This window comes from Agelaius tricolor, unplaced genomic scaffold (assembly GCF_023055355.1).
Source record: "Agelaius tricolor isolate 1412-34295 unplaced genomic scaffold, bAgeTri1.0.p SCAF_22, whole genome shotgun sequence".
Lineage (NCBI taxonomy): Eukaryota > Metazoa > Chordata > Aves > Passeriformes > Icteridae > Agelaius > Agelaius tricolor.
The window spans coordinates 2,672,257-2,692,298 of NW_027269282.1; the positions used below are offsets into that span (position 1 = coordinate 2,672,257).

Here is a 20,042-nt window from a genome sequence, read left to right on the forward strand (position 1 = left end):
TACATAGTATAAGTCCTTGGAGCTGCTAGGTTTCTGGAAAACCACTCCTTTTTCTTGTAGCATCTTTATTGCTTCCTTGAAAACACCATGAATCCTTTTGGAACTGGAGCTACTTTCTGATTTCACCTGGATGGAAAGAAAGGAATGAAGCAGATGGTGAGAAATCTCAGCTCAACTAAAGTTACCAGCAAAAGATGGTATCAAGAAAGCATCCAGATGCTTTCAAGAAGAAGATGACTTCAGATCCTCTTTAACATGAATTTTGTTACACATTTTTCTTCATTTAGTAATTCACAAATCATATCTGCTATGTATGAAATAATCAATATCGCTGAGCTTTAAACAAAACCCAAACACCAGAAGCTTGTACCAAACTTGAGGAACCACAGTCTCTAAACTGCTTTCTTTGTGATTAGCAGCTATTTGGTGATATACCAAGAAATCTTTTTTTGGAATATTCTTGTGATGCTTGCAGACCATTTGACTTTTTTGTTAATCAAGCTTTGTTCACTTTCAGAGTTTTCCTGTAATAAGGGTAGGAAGGTAGGAAAATCAGTATTTTGTAAGATGATATTCAGGGGGAATCCAAGTGCTGAGGATTGGATTCCCATCTTCTGACTTCAGGGAAAGGAGAAAACGAGAAAACTGACAAAATCAGTATTTGTTTCTTGCCCCCTTTGTTTCCAAATTTTTACAAACATGCTCCCAGGAGCTTCTCCACAGCCTAATGAAGTGAAAGGATAAAGAGCATCCAATAAATTAAGACAAGCATACAAAACAAGGAAACAAAGGATTCAGTTTTAAGGGTAGGTGGGAAATTAATTTTTTGTGAAAGGAGAACAATGTGTCTGGAAGTCCTAGCTGAGTTTATTTAGAACACAAGGTTCTGGGTTTGGGACACATCTAACAGAGTAGAAGGAAGGAAGGGGAGGGAAAAAAAACAGGGAAAAGCAGGTTTTGTTTGGAAATAGAACAGAGCTAAGAGAGTGGAATGACAGCTAGGGAAGTAGAAGGGAAAGTATGTGTAGATAAGAGCAAGACTATGATTTACTCTTCTCCATCTCCATCTGTCCTACTGTGTCCTTCAACCTCCCATTTATCTATGCAGACCGCTTCAGTTCCTCAATTGCTGTTTTCTCATCTGTTTGGAGCACACTGTGCTCCCTGTGGTTTTCTTTGAGAAGGGAGCTAAACTGCTTCCCACAAACCACCATGTGATAACTAGAACCACACCAGAGCAACCAGAGCAAGACTTGCCAAGCCATTCCTTCAACTATCACCATAAATGCTCCCACCCTGTTCTGAACAAAAATATCAGACTTGACATATCCTACTTCACTCACCAGGAGCAGCTCAGAGACTGGGGAGTGAAGCAGGCAATCATCATAAACTAGAAAGAAAGTACATGAATGTGTGAAATGGACACCACAGGAGCAAAGGAAGAATCTCATTCAATGCATCTGCAGTTCTCAAGGGACACTCCAACAGCCTGGAAGCTGATGTATCTAACTGGGAATAGTTCTGGGATCCAAAAGGGATATTGGTGCTAGCATGCATCACAAGTTTGTCTCTCCTGTTCCTCCAGATAACCCTCAGGATTTCAACAGGCCATAATCACATCTCTCTCTCTGTCCCACAACAGCTAACTCTCTTTTTCCTCTCAAATCACCAGCAAAAATAATTGCTGAATACTTCAAGATAATTAACACAGAACAATGGCTCTTATTCTCAGTTCAGTTTCCTCTGTTTCAGACTGAAGGATTCAGTGCCTGAACCTTGTCTGTCCTCCTGTCCACCATAGCACCAATCTGCATAACAACAGGCTCTACTTCTAATTACAAACTTGGCCATGCATCTGGACACTGTTCCAGTCACAGCGTTAATACCACTAAGGTATTTCTCTTCATTGTGCCTCTTCTGATGAACTGAAGAAACAAACACAAAATGCAGCAGGAAGGATTAAGTGAAGAGTGAATATTTGCTCACAGAAAAGCACATTCTCACAGCCATATGTAAAATGAAGAGACTTTGCCTCTCACTCAAATGCAGTAATAAATCCTCAAGAATGTAAGAAATTGCTAGCAAAGCAACCAACTCAAGACTCTGATCAATTTTTAATGTGAAAGCAAACATTTGGGGAGAAAAAAAGATAAAAATATTTCCAAAGAAGCACAATAATTATTCAGTTTGGCTTACCACTGAAATCCTGTCAGAAAAGGGAGATAATTAAAAACAGGCTCTGTGTGAACTGACACACAGCTCAGCCTGGATGGATAGTGAAACAGAATCACTAAGAATGCAAGTCAAGGCATTGACAGAGTGAAAGCAGCAAGGCCTTATTATAAGTAAGCAGCTGTTCCATATCAGCAGTCTCTCATATGTGCTGCAGAATCCATGGAAAAGGGCTTCATGGCAGAAGGACTGTTTCTGAAAACCAAAATAGGGCTCCTGCCCGCTTTAATAGTACCATATTATATATTAATACAAAAATATTATGGATTATTGGTGTTCAATGGTACCATAAAATGACAGGAAAATTTTCAGGTTTTTTCTTTGTGTGCTCTAGAACATGCTTCCTCTTCTCCATTCCTCTGGGTAAGGCAGCAATTCAGTTTCTTTGTCAACACAGACTGAAATTGCTTATTCTGCTCTTTTGGTCCACCCAAAGTAATTCCAGCATCTCATCCTGCAAATGCACAGGTCAATAGTATTTCTCCCCAATACCTCTCCCAATGTTCACACCTCCTTTTGCAAAGTGCCCCCCTTGGGCATGCCTTAGTTTCAGGGTGCACCATTTCAGGTTCTCTGAAGCAGTAACAGCAGGGTCTTCCCCCTCTCCCAAATCAGGTCCTTTTCAAATAAATGAAGCTGTACATCCAAACCTAGGAGCATTCAAGGATCAGTCATCCCTTTTGTAAAACCTGTTGTGTGTGTGTGTGTGTATGTGTGTAACCTGACACAGAAGCAGCTATTAAAGAATAATTTTACTATCATTACCCTCACTCCCAAGAATGGCCAAGGGCTCTGTAGCAAAGCCAACAGAAGAATCTATGTATCCAGAATTAACTTGGTACTTTAATCAATATATTCCATCTGATAGGCCTCACACAGCTTAGTGGGCTGGTGCTGTGCAACCAGTTATTCTCAGATCTTTAAAACAAGACAAATTCCCTCTACAATCAATAATAGGTCAAAGAAATGAAGCAGCAAAGGAATTAGTGAGTCTGTTCAAAACACTGGAACTATGCAACCTTTGACTCATTATGAATCACACCCTGATGGTGTTAAAGTTTCCTGGTATAACAACACATGTGATTCTACTCAGGGAATCACCTTTTGCATTTTCTCATGTAATGTTTAATCCTGGGCTTAGGCAGGTGACAATTTTAATAATAGTGATCCTGGACGTGTAAGTCCTGAAGTCCTATAATAAGCTTTGCAGCTTATTATAGCAAATAATATTTAAAATAATATTTTTAAATGTTTAAACAATATTTAAAAATATTTAAATAATATTTAAAGCAGTGGTGAAACTTCCTCAAGAGGCAGAAAGACAAAGACCCTGCACCAAGAACATTCAGTGAACTGTGTTTCACCTACAGTACAATGAACAGGGTAGACACAGACAGTGTGAACAACACTGCAAAACTTCCTGCTTTAACTACTTCTTGTTGGTGACCTTGAGATAATATTCAAATCAAGAGGAGCACAAACAGCACACTCTGGAAAGCACAACTCAAGCTACGTGTCCAGGGCAGTGACATTCACAAACTGGAATGGCAGCACTAAAATAGCACACACTATAGCTTATGCATGGCAGAAGGGCAGAAATATTGTTAATCAAGACTGGCTGGTTTAAAGCATTTCAGTTGAGAAATTGGATGGATCCACTTAACATGTAGCTTTCTTTAAAAAAGGGACCAAAGGCTTGTCCATTTGCCAAACATAATTGCTTAAGTCCAGTAAGTACACTCTGGAGGTTCTCTAAGCACAAAATTACTTTTTCTTGTTTTACTTGTAGTCTTCCTTCTGGTACACACCCCTCCAGACTCAAAAGTGACTTGTTTCAAGGGATAGGGAAAAGGCTACACACCTTTGGGATAGATGGGGAACTGGTTATGCAAATTAAAGCTCCAATGGCTTTAAAACTCATAAAAGATTTGTTAATTTTTAACTACTTTTAAAAGCAGTTAAATTCTCTTCCTCATAATTTGTAGACTATAAAATTAAATTTTCCCTAGTATATGTCTGAGAAGAGGAAATTATTTCAGTTCTGCCAGATGCATCTGCTAGAGGGAAATTTATTCCAGACAGGCAGACAAGTGCACTGCCAGGGAGGCATCAAGACTGGAATGGGGTATTTATTGTAGGACATGTATGGGATGTGGACAGGACTCAGCTACAAGTAATGCTGAACAGGAACTCAGAGATGCTGCCTACCTCAAACTATTCCAGCTAACTCTTCCATCTTCCCCCTCTGCTCCACTCCACTGCAGTGACTCCACAGCAGTTCATCACCTCCCTGGGGAAAGTATTCCATGGGGAGACACCCTCCCACTGTGATGAACATTGTGTAAGTACTTTACAAGTTGGGAACGAGATGAAGGGGGAAAGGAAGAGAAAGGAAACAAATAGTTTAACAGCAACTTGTGCCCTAGAACACTGGAATCAGGATAAAAAAAATAACCTATACATCCAAATAACTTATCCTTTTACATCCAGGAAAAGTGCAAGAAGTGAACAAGTGTGTATATTGAGGCATGGCCTAATTAGCTGAGTTGGCTCTGTAGCTTCTGCCTTGCCAAATAGGCCCAAAATAACATTGTTCCACATCAGCAGCACCTTTGATCCTCTTGGTTTGAGAGCAGCACAAAACAAAAGACTAGTGAAGAGAAAAGAAAGGAAGAGGGACAGAAATCAGATCTGTTACACTTCCTTTCATGGATAGAACTGGGTACTTGACCCTTTGCCAATTATGAAAGGTGACACCTTCTAGAGATGGAGTAGAGGAACAAGGAACTACATTTCCAGAGCATTACTAGGCACTCCTCCTAAGGCATTCATGCCACTTGACAACTGAAGGTCTTTTCTTATGCAAGAACAGATAACCTTCTTTGCAAGAAATTAGTAGTAAAGGACAATAAGTAGAACTGCAATTTCCAAATAAGCAGCTGTGCACCCACATTCCTGGGACATATACTCACATCCTTGTATCAGGGTCAGGAGCAACTAACAATTATTATGATAGCTCTTCATGACTGCTAATAACACTGATGCTACAGTATTTTTCTTGGTTTGGGGTTTTTGAGTTGTTTTTCTTTTGGCTGGTTGGTGTTTTGTTTGGGTTGAGTTTTCTTGGGGGATTTTTTCAGTCTTTCTATGTTTGTTCTGCACCAGTTCCTACTTTAAATGGCTTTGTAAATTATTTATCTTGGTCTTTCTATAAATGCTGAAGCATTTAAGTTTCCAGTATTGGACACAATGGCGACTACTTCCTTTATTGTAAAGTGTTTGGGAACTTTTAATACTGTTCCAGCTAGTTCAGAATGTACCAGGTGCCATGTTGGATAATCTACTAGCAAAATTTTCTGTCTAAAATGAGAATAGCTCTGTTAGTGCCAATATCCATGTTTGTTTTAAAGCAAACCAGAAAAAAACACCCTAAATGAAAACAAACAAACAAACAAATAAACCCCAACTCAGCTATCAAGAACAGCTATCAGCAGCATTTCAACAAGGCCAACAAGAAGAGCTACTTTTCATTATTATCTAACCTTGTCTGCAAGAGACTGATTTTTGCAGGGTTTTTTTTTGGGGTTTCTTAAGAATTAAACAAACATTAGAATTCAACATAACATAGCACTTAACATTACAGTGCACATCAAAATCAGGGTGAAAACGACTGCCAGGGATTTATTTCTTTATAGAAAACCAAAAAGTAAACAAATAAATCACAACACTCCAGCTTAAGCTCCAACTGCCATTGCTTTCATGATAAAAGATGTAACTGTAAGCTTTGCAGAAAATTATCACTTCATACAAGTTGAAAACCTGGTTTGTAATTTATCCAACTAATACAGAATAATATAAAGCCATTTTACAAAATGAGTGTTGTTCTGTTTCCCATTCTGCAGCTGATCAAGAGGTTACTAACTCACTGGAAAATTTCTTAATAGTTTGGTTACACACAACTGCCTGTAAACTGATTTCAATTTAATCCCACCTTCTCATCCTTTCACAGTCAGGGACTTCCAAAGTGAGAAACATGTAGCAGGGAGCACTGTTCATCCACCCATCATAACCTTGTCTTGAGAGCTGCATCTCTATCAATATATTGAGTTTCAAATGAGAAACAAGACAAAGATTTTGTGCTCCCTTCTGATTAGATCCAAGATCTCAAACCTCTGTCTCAAAAAACTCAAGCACCTTAAAGGGATCTCTTTTTCTAACACAGCTACTAATTACAAATCTAAATACAGCAGTGACTGTTGCAGGCTCTAAGATTGCTCAGCCCTAATACAAGATTACCCCTATTAACAGAATGTTCTTACATTACTTTTTCCAGCCCAGTTTTATATGTCTAAAGTAACAAGATTTCTTCAAGCTCTGTAAATATTTAATGTGTAAAGCTCAAACACTAGTGGTTTTTGAATCCTCTGAAGACACCAGTCTCTTATCTGTTTATGCTTTACAAAAGTACATGGTATTATCTTCCCCCACTAAAAGCTTGGAACAGGTGCATTCACTCACCTCCTCACAGCTGGGGCTGGGTAGATGCACACCCATCAGAGACACCAGAGAATCAACTGTCTCCAACTCCTGCTGGTAAAAGGTCTGAATTTTGTTTTCTAATAGAAAGCCTTGCACTTTCTCATGCAGCATATGGATTGAGAAATTCTGACCCTCCGGGCCACTACAAGGATACACAGAACATGTCAAAAGGTAAGAAATGTGTTTTAGAACAATTACATAAAGTCAGTCCACTGAACTGGTTTCAAAGGTCAAAGGATGTTTTACTGTCCTTAAAGAATTTGAATTTAAATCCTTAATTAAAACAGATCATTTTTATAAGTATAAACATTCAACTGTTCTTCAATCATTTGCTGTTAGGGTTTTGTGAATCTAGGATTTGGACTCTCTGAAACACTGCATGCACCAGGCCTCCCAATAAGCATCCAGCTACCCTGAAACTGAGTACAGGAGTAGGTGTTTGACTCAGCTTATTGAGGTTATGGATTTGTGATTTCACAAGGGCAGGAGAGCATTTCCATGAAATACCTCTTCAACCTTACACATAAAACAACATCAGTCAAGGATACATCTCCATCCTCTCTGCTGACCTCAGTCCCAAATCTTGCTCTAAATCCCATCTTTTTTCACTAGATGAAAGAGATCTGTACACATTATTTTACTTCCTTCCTAATATTCACTTTAGTTCAGCATTATATTTCTTTCCTTAGATTATGGGCAGGTATCTCATCTGTATGTATCACCAATTATTTAGGAGAAAAGCAGACTGCTACTGTATATGAATACAGTCTGAATCACAGTCAGGGCCTGCTCTATTTTTTTTCCAGAGTTATTACAACAAGTAAACAGTCATAATATCCCATACTTTGCCCCAGGAGCAGTTCTGCATACTGCATTTACCTCTGTATTTCCTCAGGGCCCTTGAAAGGTTTATCATAAACTTCTCTATAGAGACAGGGGAGCTCCAGCATTCTCGAAATCTGGACATCACACACAGGATCATCCACTTTATCTGGAAAGGCAATGAAAACTTGTAGACCTGGCCAGGACTCCCACACAATTTTTTAAGCAAGCAAACCTGAGGCAGCACAACAGAGCTTCACAGCCAGTATTAAATTGGCAAAATTTGTTCACTGTGGTTTTTATAAAAACAAACCACAAAGGCCAATCCTTCTTTTACAGTTTACAAGGAGGTAAAATGGCCTGTTGTGGTGCATTACAGATTATGCTTTTGTCTGACAACTTATTTAACCAGAATTTATGATCTCTATTTTACCTTTCAGCAGCCTTTATCCATTAAATGAAGTTAACACGTAGTAAGGAGCTTTATTTGGGCCAAAGCGAAAGCAATTTAGAGACTATTTGAATTGCATGGCTCTCTTTGGTATTATTACCAACTCATGAATATACTCATAAATCTTCTGTCTGGAAAGGGAGGCTGAATTCCTTGCAAACTCCCTTGCAAACTTAAGTTAGAGCTGAAAAATCTAGATTTTTTTATCTGGCTTACACAGGGTTCTTAAAAGACAGTATTTTCTTCACTAAAGAAATAATTTCAGTATTATCTCTGTAAGACCTCACTGGGGAAAACCAGCTCTTACACAACAGCCCAGACACGGAACTGAGAAGAAGTTATGTAACTGGAAGCTCCCAGAGCCGTGGGCTGCAGAGCCCTGCTGCTCCAGGAGCTGTCAGACACAGAGGCAGCACCTGCATGCAGATCTGTGCCTGAGGAACACTTTTGCCTCATCCTGCAGAGCCAGGGAGCTGAGGAGAAGCCAGGCTTCAGTGGGACCCTGCCCATATGCTGCTGCCTGCCCATGGAATGGATTGGCTGTAGTGAACAGCAGCCACTTCTCCAAAGCCCTCAGCACCCTTGGTGAAGTGGGACACAGAAGGTCCCTTCTCACAGGCTTTGGCTGCTCTATTTCAACACAGAGAAATCTGAAGAGCAAATCACTCTTGCAGACACCCAACCACAGTGTCCATGTGGTATTCTTGTATGCATGCTAATCAGCTTTTACAGTTTTTTCCAGGAATGCCTCGTTTACAGGCAGTCTAACCTCACACATTACATAGTGTGTCTTCTAACCTTATGCTGCTACAATTGAAATAAAGATATACAGATGAAAATCCTTAGAAAAATGAGATCCCAGGAAATAATGTGGAAAATATTCAATTAATTACATAGAGCTCAGATTTTTTCATGGATTCAGACATTTTAGTTACATATATCACAGATTCATAAAACTCACAAAAACATGAGGCCTGAATTTCTCTTTGTTGCCTATAGGTTCGGATGTGACCTCTGACCCTGACAATATCTCCAATCTCCAGCTTGGTTTTCTGGCTTACTGTTTCTTGGAGTTTCTTCAGCTGTTCAAACACACTGAGACTGCTGGGTGTGCTTGGATGACCTGCAAGAAGTGAGGGAAAGGGAGTCAGGCACTAATGTCAATGCATTAACCTTTTGCATTTGTCCACCTAAGCACCACAGGAGTCATATCACTAAAAAAGGGTAAGGTCCCAGGCACCATGTGTCCTGGGTAGGAAAACTTCTGGGTGACAAAATTAGTTTACTGTATTATACTTATTTGAATTGTTCATCTGGGGAGAATACAAAAGGGAGAAGATATTGATTTACCACTGAAAATGTCATAGATGGGTTGCAAAACTGAAACATAAATTTGAAATTGTTTTGGCATTTTTTGATTTTCTCATGCTAAGATGGATGAAAGGGGGAAAGAAAAGTTAGCTGAACTTTTTATGCAAAAGAAGAATGAGTCATCTGAGGTGGGGCCAAAGCATTCATGTGATGCAATTTGATGTCTACACTGGGGTGAATCCAACTGAGGTGAATTCAACTTGACAGAACCTCACATTTACATAACACAGCTTTGTAGGACAGTAAATCCTTCATAACTTAAGACCTGATTATTGCTCCAAGTATCCCTGATCACAATTACAAAGGGCTGGAAGAAAGTTTCTTGTGCCCCCTAAGAGCTTTCTTTAGCAGGTATAAATAAATGAATTTACATTCTTAGCATAGTGTCCATCCAACCACTACTGATGTATGCGTAAAATAAGAATACAAGGCTGAAAAGCATTCTTGGTCCTCATTCTATTTCAAGCAGTATTTCATGCAATTTCTTTTAATGCATCTAAGTTCCTCATTTAAGTTCCTCAAAACTGATTTGATTGCATGTCTCCTTTTTTTTTTTTCCTGAGAGCTGTGCCAGATCATCACCTCTCCAAAGTGAGAGCTGTCTTCTACATTCCAGTTGGGATCATTTGTACCACCTGTCATAGGATTGTTAAATATAAGTATGAATTATCTGTCTGTATAAATGGGCTTGTTCCACAGACATCAGAGTTTTTAACTTTTACATCAAGCTTTCCTTTCTCCATTCTATTAATATGCATTCCTAACATTGCAGATGACACCAGTAAGATTTATTTCAGAAGGATTTGATCAGCTCCATATTAGGGTTGTCAATCCACTACATGGGCTTCCAAGAAGAGCCAAAGTAGAAAGAATTCTGTACTTTGATCTACAAGAAACAGTGGGAGAAAAAGCAAAGAGACAGCTAGACACTAGTGAGTTGCAATAATACATTAATTTCAAATGCACAATCACTGCACATTTAGGACTTGCCCAAATTGTACAAGACTGCTGGCATCCTCCCACTGTGTTTGAAGCTACTTTCAAGTTCATTGCTGACAGTGTCTGTATGAGCAAGAGTATATGAATACAAACAAAGCAAGGATAAATCCTGAAACCAAAATCACCAGGGCAGGTCAATGGACTGACTTTGGAAACAGAAGTTGTGGCACATTTCCAGCCTAGTTCCTTACTAGATGAAGTCACAGAAAGAACCTTAACAGGCAAATTCTCTGAACAATGTCACAGCATAGAAATGAAATATCATATTACTCAAATAAGGAAAAGGCAGGGACAGAACATAACGTAATGGTTTTATTGGCATCACCCTTGAACAAAACACAAAAACTAATAGAAAATTCCCAAAATGGCCCAGGCAGTATTTGCTCTTCTGTAAGTTTGATCACTTACTAAATTATTTAAGACAGACATAAGTAAAAAAAAAAAAAACAGTCAAAAGAGGACTTATTTATTTGATTAATTACCTGATAAAGGTGTTTCTGCTACCATGGGATTTTTCCAGCAGACACAATTTATAACTCCAGTACTATCATCCACTGCAAAAAAAAATTGCAAGCATTACAGACTAGGAAAGCAAGCAGTCATGTTCCAAGAAGTGAAGATACATAAATATGTAGGGAGATAACTGCCAAGGACATCTCATTCCAACTGGTTTGGAAGGTAAAGTCCAAACTCTACTTGCATATCTGAAATAATTTCCACAGTTGTTTCAGACATGGAAGTAGCTCAGCACCAGATGTGCTTATGTGCATAGTCAGCAAAGTAACAGGTATATTCTCAAAGAAAGATCATACAGTAATTTAAATTATGAAGCTTCAGTACATATATTGGATACTAAGGGGTTTCAATCTTGTTGACAAGGTCAGGAGAAGAATCAGTTTTGAAGGCTGAAGTCAGACAAATTGAAAAAGGAAACCAGGCACAAACTACAGAAGCATTACTGTTAGAGTGATGAAACAGCACTTCAACATTTGGGGATACAACCATGTGAATAAACCAGGAGTGCAGCTACCTGCAGCTGCACTGGTTTCCATGCCAATACTATGCTCAAGGTCTGTTGGTCTTTCCAATACAAGATGATGTCCAGGGAGCAGAAAGGCAGCTCCCCTAGGCAGGAAGGACAGAAGACATGCATTCCTCTAAGCCAGGAATTCCCAATTCAGAGTGTAGGTGCTGGTGGCATGCATGCCACTTCCTCTGCTGAAAAAGCTCAACAACTTCTCCTGAGCACAGAGCTGCTCTTCCTGTTCTGCCAGTGACCAATGGAAATCAGTTTGACGATTTCTGCTCCAGGCACTGCATTGTCTGGAGGTGACAGCAGGAAAAGACAAAACTCAAAGGATACTAAAATCTGTCTGAAGAATCAATTTTCCATTGATCAAAGGACTGTATATAGATGGCTTGTACAACAAACACTCTAAACAGAAAGACACTAAATGTCTGTCAAGGATCATCCAGCCAATGCACCTTGCTTCTTGAATGTAACATCTCCAAGACTGACATTCCACTCCTCACAAATGGAAACCTGCAATTTTCTTCTGCTCCTTAAAGCAAGTCCATGACTAAAAAAGTAACAACAATGTTTACTATGAAGGTGCTGACTGATACCTGCAGTCATTTCCTCTGGGAACCATAGCATCAATGCCTTTGTATTGTCTCACATGTTTTAAAACAATCTCCCTGTTTGGGGGGGTCCGATTTCTAATTATTGTTTTACCTTCCAGTTTCCAAGCAGTTTAGCTGCACATTCCTATTAGCAAACTTACAGCACTTATAAGATGCAGGCAATTCCAAATTCCATCACAAAAATATACTCTTTTCTGCTCTCTCTGTTTTGAGCTGCTGTGTCTGCAACTATTTCAGCAGCTTTAATTTTGTACCAGAGCACAGATAACGATCTGCTGGTAGGATTTCCTCTCCTTGGTACAGACAGACAGCAACTATTTTAGTAGGAGGCAGAGCCCTCATCAGCCATGCCCAAGCCACGCGTGCAAGCCAGCAATGGCAACAAGAAGCAGGGCAGATAACATTTCACTCTTGCATTCCCACAGTTTGTAGATGTTCCAGCTTGCACCAACCAAGACAGACAGGCTTCCTAAGAAGGGCCTGGAAACAAACCAAGGCTGAAGGATTAGGAGGCCAGACTGCTTCTCCTCAATGTAACAGCTGAAAACAGAGTTCTGGAGAGACTGACCTGTGCTTGACCACAAAAGGAATCTGGTAGCAGAGTAAGGTTCTGAAACAAAGTTTTGCAATTTCATAGATGAAAGCTTTGAACAAAAAGACAAGTAACTCTTGCAATTGTATTCTAATTAGGCAATCTATTTTAAATGCACAAGGGGTCTACAAACTTTTGAAAACTTCCTGTGCTCCCTGTGCCGCCCTTCCTCATCTCTTTGGGTTTAAACTTTTGTTTATTTGGGTTTTTTGTGGGTTTACTTTTTGTTTGTTGGGGTTTTTTTTTCCTGGTTTTTGTTTGTTTGGCTTTGGTTTCTTTGATTCTTGCTTAATTATTTGAGGGGTAGCTCAAAGCTATCTGCTAAATGAGATAATTGTGTAAATTTTTATTTCTTTATGACAAAAAGGGTATGGCTCTTGTCACGCCTGCATGGACCTACTGGGATGCTGGTGAATTTTTTTTTTATTTTAAGTCGATTGCCTTTTAGTTTTAGAGTTAGTTTTGGAGTATAAAGAAAACCACATGGGATGTTCAGTTTTGTTAAAAAGGAGACAAAAGAGGCCAGAAAGGTGCACTAGGTAAAAAATGAACTTGATCAAAGCTATGTTTTAATCAGAGATCATTCTCCTAAATTATCATAATAATAGGAAGAAACAATCAAATCAAAGTGTCAAAATCAGATATTACATAGCATGTAATTTTTATTTTTTAAGCCAAGGAAGAGTAAACTAACTCTTTTTTACAATTATAATTTTGTTAGCAGTTCTGGCTCTGGAGTTTTCAGCAGAGGACCTAAGACTCTTTAAAGTGAGTGATGTGTATTCTGAAACAGACAAATAGGAAGTGAGGGGGGAGGATCAAGGCAGGGACACAAAGACATTTCAGTTCCCTATCAGAGGGAAAGTACAAAGGGGGAATTGCTTTGTAAGTCACTTTTAAGCAGATGGAAAGTGAGCAAGTCCTGAGCAGTGTGTGGCACTCCAACTGATGCAACCCCTGTGACTCACCAGAGTCTGTTGAACTGAGAGATGCAAAGTTACAAGCAGGAAACTGTCTAAGAAGTTACAGTTTTGTGCTGCCAGAGTTGGCTTGCCTGAAAGGGAGGGCAGGCTGGGGAGGGGCACCCTGGCAGGTAGCCTGAAAACTCAGACCAGGAACTGCTGGAACAAAGAGTGGAGTTGGATGTGAAAGACAGCAGGAAGACAGGCTAACTGTGAGCTGCACTTGAAGGTCGGCTGATCTAAGGCCTTAATTCCACTACTCTGCAGTTTCTTTTTATTTCTATTCCTCTACTTTCTGCTCCAGTCAAACATTTTCAACAGGTGTAGTTGTTAAACTGATGCTGAAAGCAGCATGGAAAACCCTTACCGATAGAATTGGTTGTCTTGGTCATTTTGATTCTGTCTTCCTCTGTTCTCATGAAGAGATAAATGCATTTGCAGTCAATGCCACTGTGCAGCAGTTTGATGCTGGGGTATCTGGGAGGTGGTTAACTCATCAGCTGTATCTTCACAGCACTCCAAAGGGTCAGGGAACTGCAATCGTACAAGCAAGGGAACTGGGAAGGAGAGGCAGACTCACCTCCACCAGGTGAAAACCCATGGCAGAGGAAAACAATGGCCATAAGGGCTTCAATAAGATCTCTGCATTTGGCTCCCCCTTCCTGCTGTGGTGACCTCCCCCCACCTTTTGAAACTTGCCACATCACCACTGCTCCACTCTGCTTTTTCTCCAGATGTAAAAGACAGCTGAACAAAATGACAATCAGATGTTTCCATGTTAATAAAACTGAATACTGGGAAAAGCAATACAGAGGAGACAACTCCCAGCTGGTGTTGGCAAAAACTGGTGCTATGATGCTTGAGTTCATTTGTTGAAACTCTTGTGCATCTAAACATAAACAAGCTCCTGACTGCTATTAGAAGTTGGCTCCAAGATATGACAAGACATACAAAAAATCAGAAAGGATTTCTAAGGTTCAAATATGGAAAAAGTGATTTCCCATTTGTGGGTACTGTTAAATATGTTTGCATCTCACCAAAGGTACTGCAAATAGGAGAGGAAGGTGGCAGAGTCCAGTGACAAACCAACATCCAAAATTAAGATTTGCTACATGACCCCACATGAATCAATTACTCTGTGTTAACTATTCAATTCTCTATTTTTGAAGTGGAGATAAACAGTAGCTTCCCTACATTTGCCAGGTAATCTCAGCGGTAGATATACATTATATTAGGATAACATTTGTTTCAAGAATACACAATGAGCACATAGGGAGACCTTTCAGTTCTAACAGTAACCAAGATAAATAGTAAAGGCTGATAAGTGCAAGAAGAAAGAGAGACATTTTCCTTACCTCCATAATTATAAAAAGCATCTCGCTCCTTCTTTTGAACCACTGTCCCAACAACATCCACCTGTCTTATTGGATGTCCATTATAAAAGAATATACCTAGACACAAAACATGCTTGATTAGTGTAACTATTTCTTTCAACACCCTACCCTACATAGTCACATTTGTCAATTAAAAAAAAAACATACTTTCTTACATGTTTAATAAATCTTAAATGATACAGCACCTAGACAGGAAAAATCCCCTGTATCACTGAAAACTAGGGACACTAAAAGGAGAAAGTATCAGCTGTACTTAGGATGCCAAAAGCTTGCTTTTGTATAGTGTCAGAATCTTATTAACCTCTTGTTTTCCTGCACATTTGGATCTGAAAACAGTTTGTTTGCTGCAGCTTTAGGGGGTTTTTCTTTGTTTGTTTTGTTGTTTCATTTGGGTTTTTGTTTTGCTTTGCTTTGTTGTTTGGTTTGGGTTTTTTTTATATCTTCATAAGGCTTCAGAATAAATAATAGAACACAAAGGAAGCAGTTTGAGCTTCTCACAATGCAGCTGTTCCTGATTAAGGCAGAGCCTCCGAAAGGAAAACTAACATAATTCTGTCTTTCATTTCTAGAGGAACAGGAGCTGTGGGGGCAGGGGGAGAGCAACAGCCCTCTCAGACTGCAGAGTACACTACTGCAGTCATTGTGGACTGCATCCTGAACTTCAGTTTCTGAAAACACATGTTCTAAAAACATCCCTTCAAAGCTATTTTTGTGCATCTATAAAGATAACTTAGCACTTAGAAACATGCCCAGGAAAGAGTGAGAAATCACAGCCCAGTGGACTCTGAGAGCACTGAGGTTGCCTTGCTCTGTAATCCCTTTCAAGAGAGTGACAAATGTTGTTAACAAACACTAATGTAAACATCATACACTGAGGCTTCACAGTCCAACAGCAGGAGGAAAATAGGGCAATAAGCTCCAAATATACCCTGGGCTGGCTAGTTTTCAGTGAATGTGTTTTCTTCAGTTTTCAAATACTGCTGCTTTACTGAAATAAGCCATCTGGGATGTTCAATAACTGTCTTCTGAAAAGTAGATAACTCGAGGGACTCAGAAGGGAACATTTGGCTCCGTACACCGTGGCAAGTGTTATTCTTACAAAGGGAAACACAGCAGCAAGGGAGTCAGAAAAATGTTCTGTATAAAAAAACCCCTAAATCCAAAATCCAAAAATAACTTGTCCTACATAGCTAGCAGCCTTAAATGAGCCTGGAATTAACTTTCTTCACACAAGACAGAGAGAAAACATAAAAGTTTCGGAAGAAATCAGAGGTGATCAGCCAAGCAGCTCATAAGCAGAAATTCTGCTCATAAAAATCCATGGCAGTGTTTTGAGGATGCATCTATGGCTATCATCTCAGATCTGGCTGCACTAATCTGCAGTCACTGGTCAGGTCTGGCATAGAGAATGTTTAGCAGGTCTGTCCACTTGTCTGTCATTTCATTTACCAGGGCACAAATAAACACTGCTACAGAAACCCCCAGTGGAGATACTCCCAGTGTATGAAGTCATTCACTCAATCTTACAACATCTCTGTAAAAAGTCTGGGCTAGTTTCTGGTCTAGAGCAAGACTGTGGAGCAGAGACTCCAAGCTCCTGATTATGCAAACAAGCAACATGTTATTATGTTTGTTTCCCAGCTAGTAAGCTGAGTTTTGGCAGATGACAGAAACCAAATAAAACTGGTTCTCTCCGTCCCCGTAAATTCACCTAGAACTCCACCCTTACTCTCAGAGAAAATACCTGAACTAATTTGAAGAATGAAATTATATTTAACCTAGTAAAAGTTGTTGCACTTGATGACTTCAAGGTGTAAATTACTCCTCCTTCCAGTTTATTTGTTCAAATTAGGCCCATATTGCTAGCAATAAATATATACTAAATATTTGAAGCTGTGGACAAACACATTCAGTAAGGTTCCTAATACCCCAGTAATCAACACCCAGAGCAAAATGCCATTACCACAACAGCCACAGCACTGCTACAGGGAGCTATAGATACAGAGATCTCTAGGGCAAGTGCTGGTCATGTCTGTACCAGCATTACTGTGCTGTTTGCCATTTCTTTAATTATTATTACCTTCTTTTATACTATTTGTAGCTTCCCTTCCTTGTTGATAAGCTGTCACAAAGCAGTGGTGCATGATAACTCTGAGAAAAGCTCATTTCCATGATGTAATTATGTGTTACAACTGAGTTTGACACCCACTCTCATTGCAAGGCTGCTAAGACAACACAATTGCTGTTTTTATCTGGGAGGTTTTCCAACCTTCTTGTCACCATTTATAGCAGCAGAGTAATTGGCCAGGTTTACTGCTTCCCTCTGTGTTGCTTTAAAGGATTAGTCACTGTGGCATCAAATCCTAATGCTTAAAAGTGGAAAGAAAAAACTCATTAGGTCATTCAGTCCATTTCCTCAGAGCCAATATAAGACCATTTTGTACAGTAAATTCCTGGCAATCTGTACAGTCAGAATATAAACAATCCCAGTGAAGGGCATCCCACCTTTTTCCTGGGAAGGCTGTGCCATGGTCTAACAGATGTCATTCTAGGGATGTTTTTCCTGACATTCAGACTGTGTTTCTTTCCATTCTTCCTAGTTACAACGTTTTGTTTTGCCCTCATTCATTCTTAATTACCATTACTTAATGACTGATTTATAGCCAACCATATAGTTAGCTTCAGCTGGTCTTTAAAAGCCCATTAAAGGCAGGAAGCATTGACAACAAACACCTACATTCTTCCTTCCTCAAAAGGTATTAATTTTAGTGTTTTTGTTGTGCTATCATTTGTTGCCAACAAATAAGATACACTGGAAAATGTCTGGTTTGGTGTATATATACAGCACTAGGAGAATTAACAAAATTCAGGATGTTGGTTCCAGAAAATTTTATTTTACTTGAAGTTTGGTTTAGAAAATGATGCAGGATTGCAAGCAAGCAGAGGGCAGAGTGCCAGATGCACAGGAAGGGGAGAAAGCTCAAATGTACCAACTGTAAAGGCTGATATCTTGACATGACAGATACCACCTCCTTAGGATCATCTTAGAAAAAAAACAAAGGTAATAACAAAACTGAAAAAGTTCCTGAAGCAGAAGCCAACTCAGTAAAGTAAAAGAACAGGAAGAGAAGTAAGAAGGGAAATTCAGGTATTTTGGAGTAAAGAAAAGTGCAGGACTGTACTTTCTAGGACTGTTCCTGCTATCATGAAATGTTTCTTGGTGTTTATAATGCTAATTATTCTGAATACATTTTCACATGTGCATGTACTAATGCTCAAGTCCAAACTACAGTCCAATTCTGCTGGCATTGAATTGTTTTGTATTTTGTTTGAAAACAATTAAAATATGAAGAACATGATGAAGAACAGTTTTTACCAGATTCATTTCCCACACCAGTACTACTAGGAGACATTTATAAGACAGTTTAAAAAGGCCTTTAAAAAAAACTTGCTGTAGGACAAATATCAACAGCACTCTGCAGCCTAATTATTACAATGGATTTATTATAAAAGTCTCTGTCCATGTTAAATAACCAGGATAGATAGACAGACTGGTATTTGTGGTTTGTGAAGTCCTCATGTACATAAAAATGGCTGCAAGAAGAGAAAAAAACCCCGCCAGTCCTTCATTTCTCCAAAAATAGCATTGCTGCTATCCTTGCTGTTAAAGAAAACTGAAGAAGAATAACAAAACCGACAAAGCAAAGCATATTCAAAGAGCCAAACAGGGATACTTAGTATCTGTGGACAGAAAATAATAAAAATTAAAAACCACAAACAAAACATCAAAACCAAACCAAAGGCATACACTGTGCTTAGGGCTTATTGCTTTTCCTCATTAATTCTAAGTTCTCTGGGTCCCTCCCTGATAATCTTGCACCATGTCAGGCTTCACTTGGGAATAATGAGCCCTTCCACAGCAGAGACACACTGCAGTCTATTTAAAGCCTGTGTAGTGAAAACAGCAATTCAAGGTCAGAGCTGTGCTGCTTCAGCCAAAGCTCACATGTGGGTGACACTGCAGAGCAGCAGGACACACTGCAAAGCAGACTTGTGGGGCAAGGTCCAGCATGGAGGCCAGAATTTACAATAAGCTTGTTCCAATGTATGAAGAATGTCATATATCTATCATATCTAGAAATTAAGGAGACAAAACCTCAAAACCTGTATCTGTCTTATAATGTATTAATATCCATAGGAAAAAGCAAAATCACACATCCAGCAATATCATCAACTGTCAAAATTTTGCAAAAAAAAGGTAGAGACAATGGAGAGGTAACAATACATATGGCCAGAAAGGACAAGCAATTTTTTAGAATTAACTTTATCAGAATATAACAAGCACCACCACCCAGAGGAAACACATTACCTTAATGTAAAAGAGGTACTGGAGAGAAAGGAAAACCATTTTAACAAATATATTTTATTTTTCACATACATTTCACATACAACCTGTTGTTCTTAGAACTTCTAAGAGAAACTAACACCACTTAGCATAAGGCTATGGAAAACTACTTTATTGATGTTTGTGAAGTATTCTTCAATCCCTTCATAAAAAGCACAACATAAATCAATTATAATACTGTGTGCATCATAATCAGCACCTATAAATACATACCTGGCACCTGTATAGATTCTCTCATTTCTGTAATATCTTTAATATAGAGTCTTGCAAATGCAGAAAACACAGGATCGATACCCCAGTGCAGAGAAGGCATCTCTTCATACTTCTCAGACTGCATCCAAAACCTGTGAACACGGAAGGACCTGAAATTGTTTTCTACAAAGTTGAAGAGCTGCTCACATTCATTCTTTTTCCCATAAATGAAAAAACAGTTCATGAGTATACACACAATAACACAGCAGAGCTGAGCATGAGACACTGGAGTTTATCTAATAAAATGTTATATATATCTATCAATATTTCATGTGTTGCCACATGAAATATTCAAAGTATCAATACTCATGACTTGTTTGAAGTACTGAGAATCCAGCAACAGCATTTCCCCCAGTAACTTCAAATGAAATAGAATTTC

General features: G+C 39.1%; 1 protein-coding gene across 3 annotated transcripts in view; it reads right to left on the reverse strand.

Annotated features, from left to right (window-relative positions):
- STN1 (STN1 subunit of CST complex) overlaps positions 1 to 20,042 on the reverse strand; it is a 44,174-nt gene that overhangs the window by 11,262 nt on the left and 12,870 nt on the right. For all 3 annotated transcript variants that reach the window (XR_011682195.1, XM_071446354.1, XM_071446356.1), the window contains exons 2-8: positions 19,625 to 19,755; positions 14,968 to 15,063; positions 10,897 to 10,968; positions 9,006 to 9,167; positions 7,651 to 7,762; positions 6,751 to 6,913; positions 4 to 126 (exon numbers count right to left, since the gene is read on the reverse strand). Coding sequence is in view for 2 of the 3 variants with exons in the window: in XM_071446354.1 (XP_071302455.1) it covers positions 4 to 126; positions 6,751 to 6,913; positions 7,651 to 7,762; positions 9,006 to 9,167; positions 10,897 to 10,968; positions 14,968 to 15,063; positions 19,625 to 19,748 (852 nt within the window). In the remaining variant the exon portion in view is untranslated. The remainder of the gene's footprint in view (positions 1 to 3; positions 127 to 6,750; positions 6,914 to 7,650; positions 7,763 to 9,005; positions 9,168 to 10,896; positions 10,969 to 14,967; positions 15,064 to 19,624; positions 19,756 to 20,042) is intronic.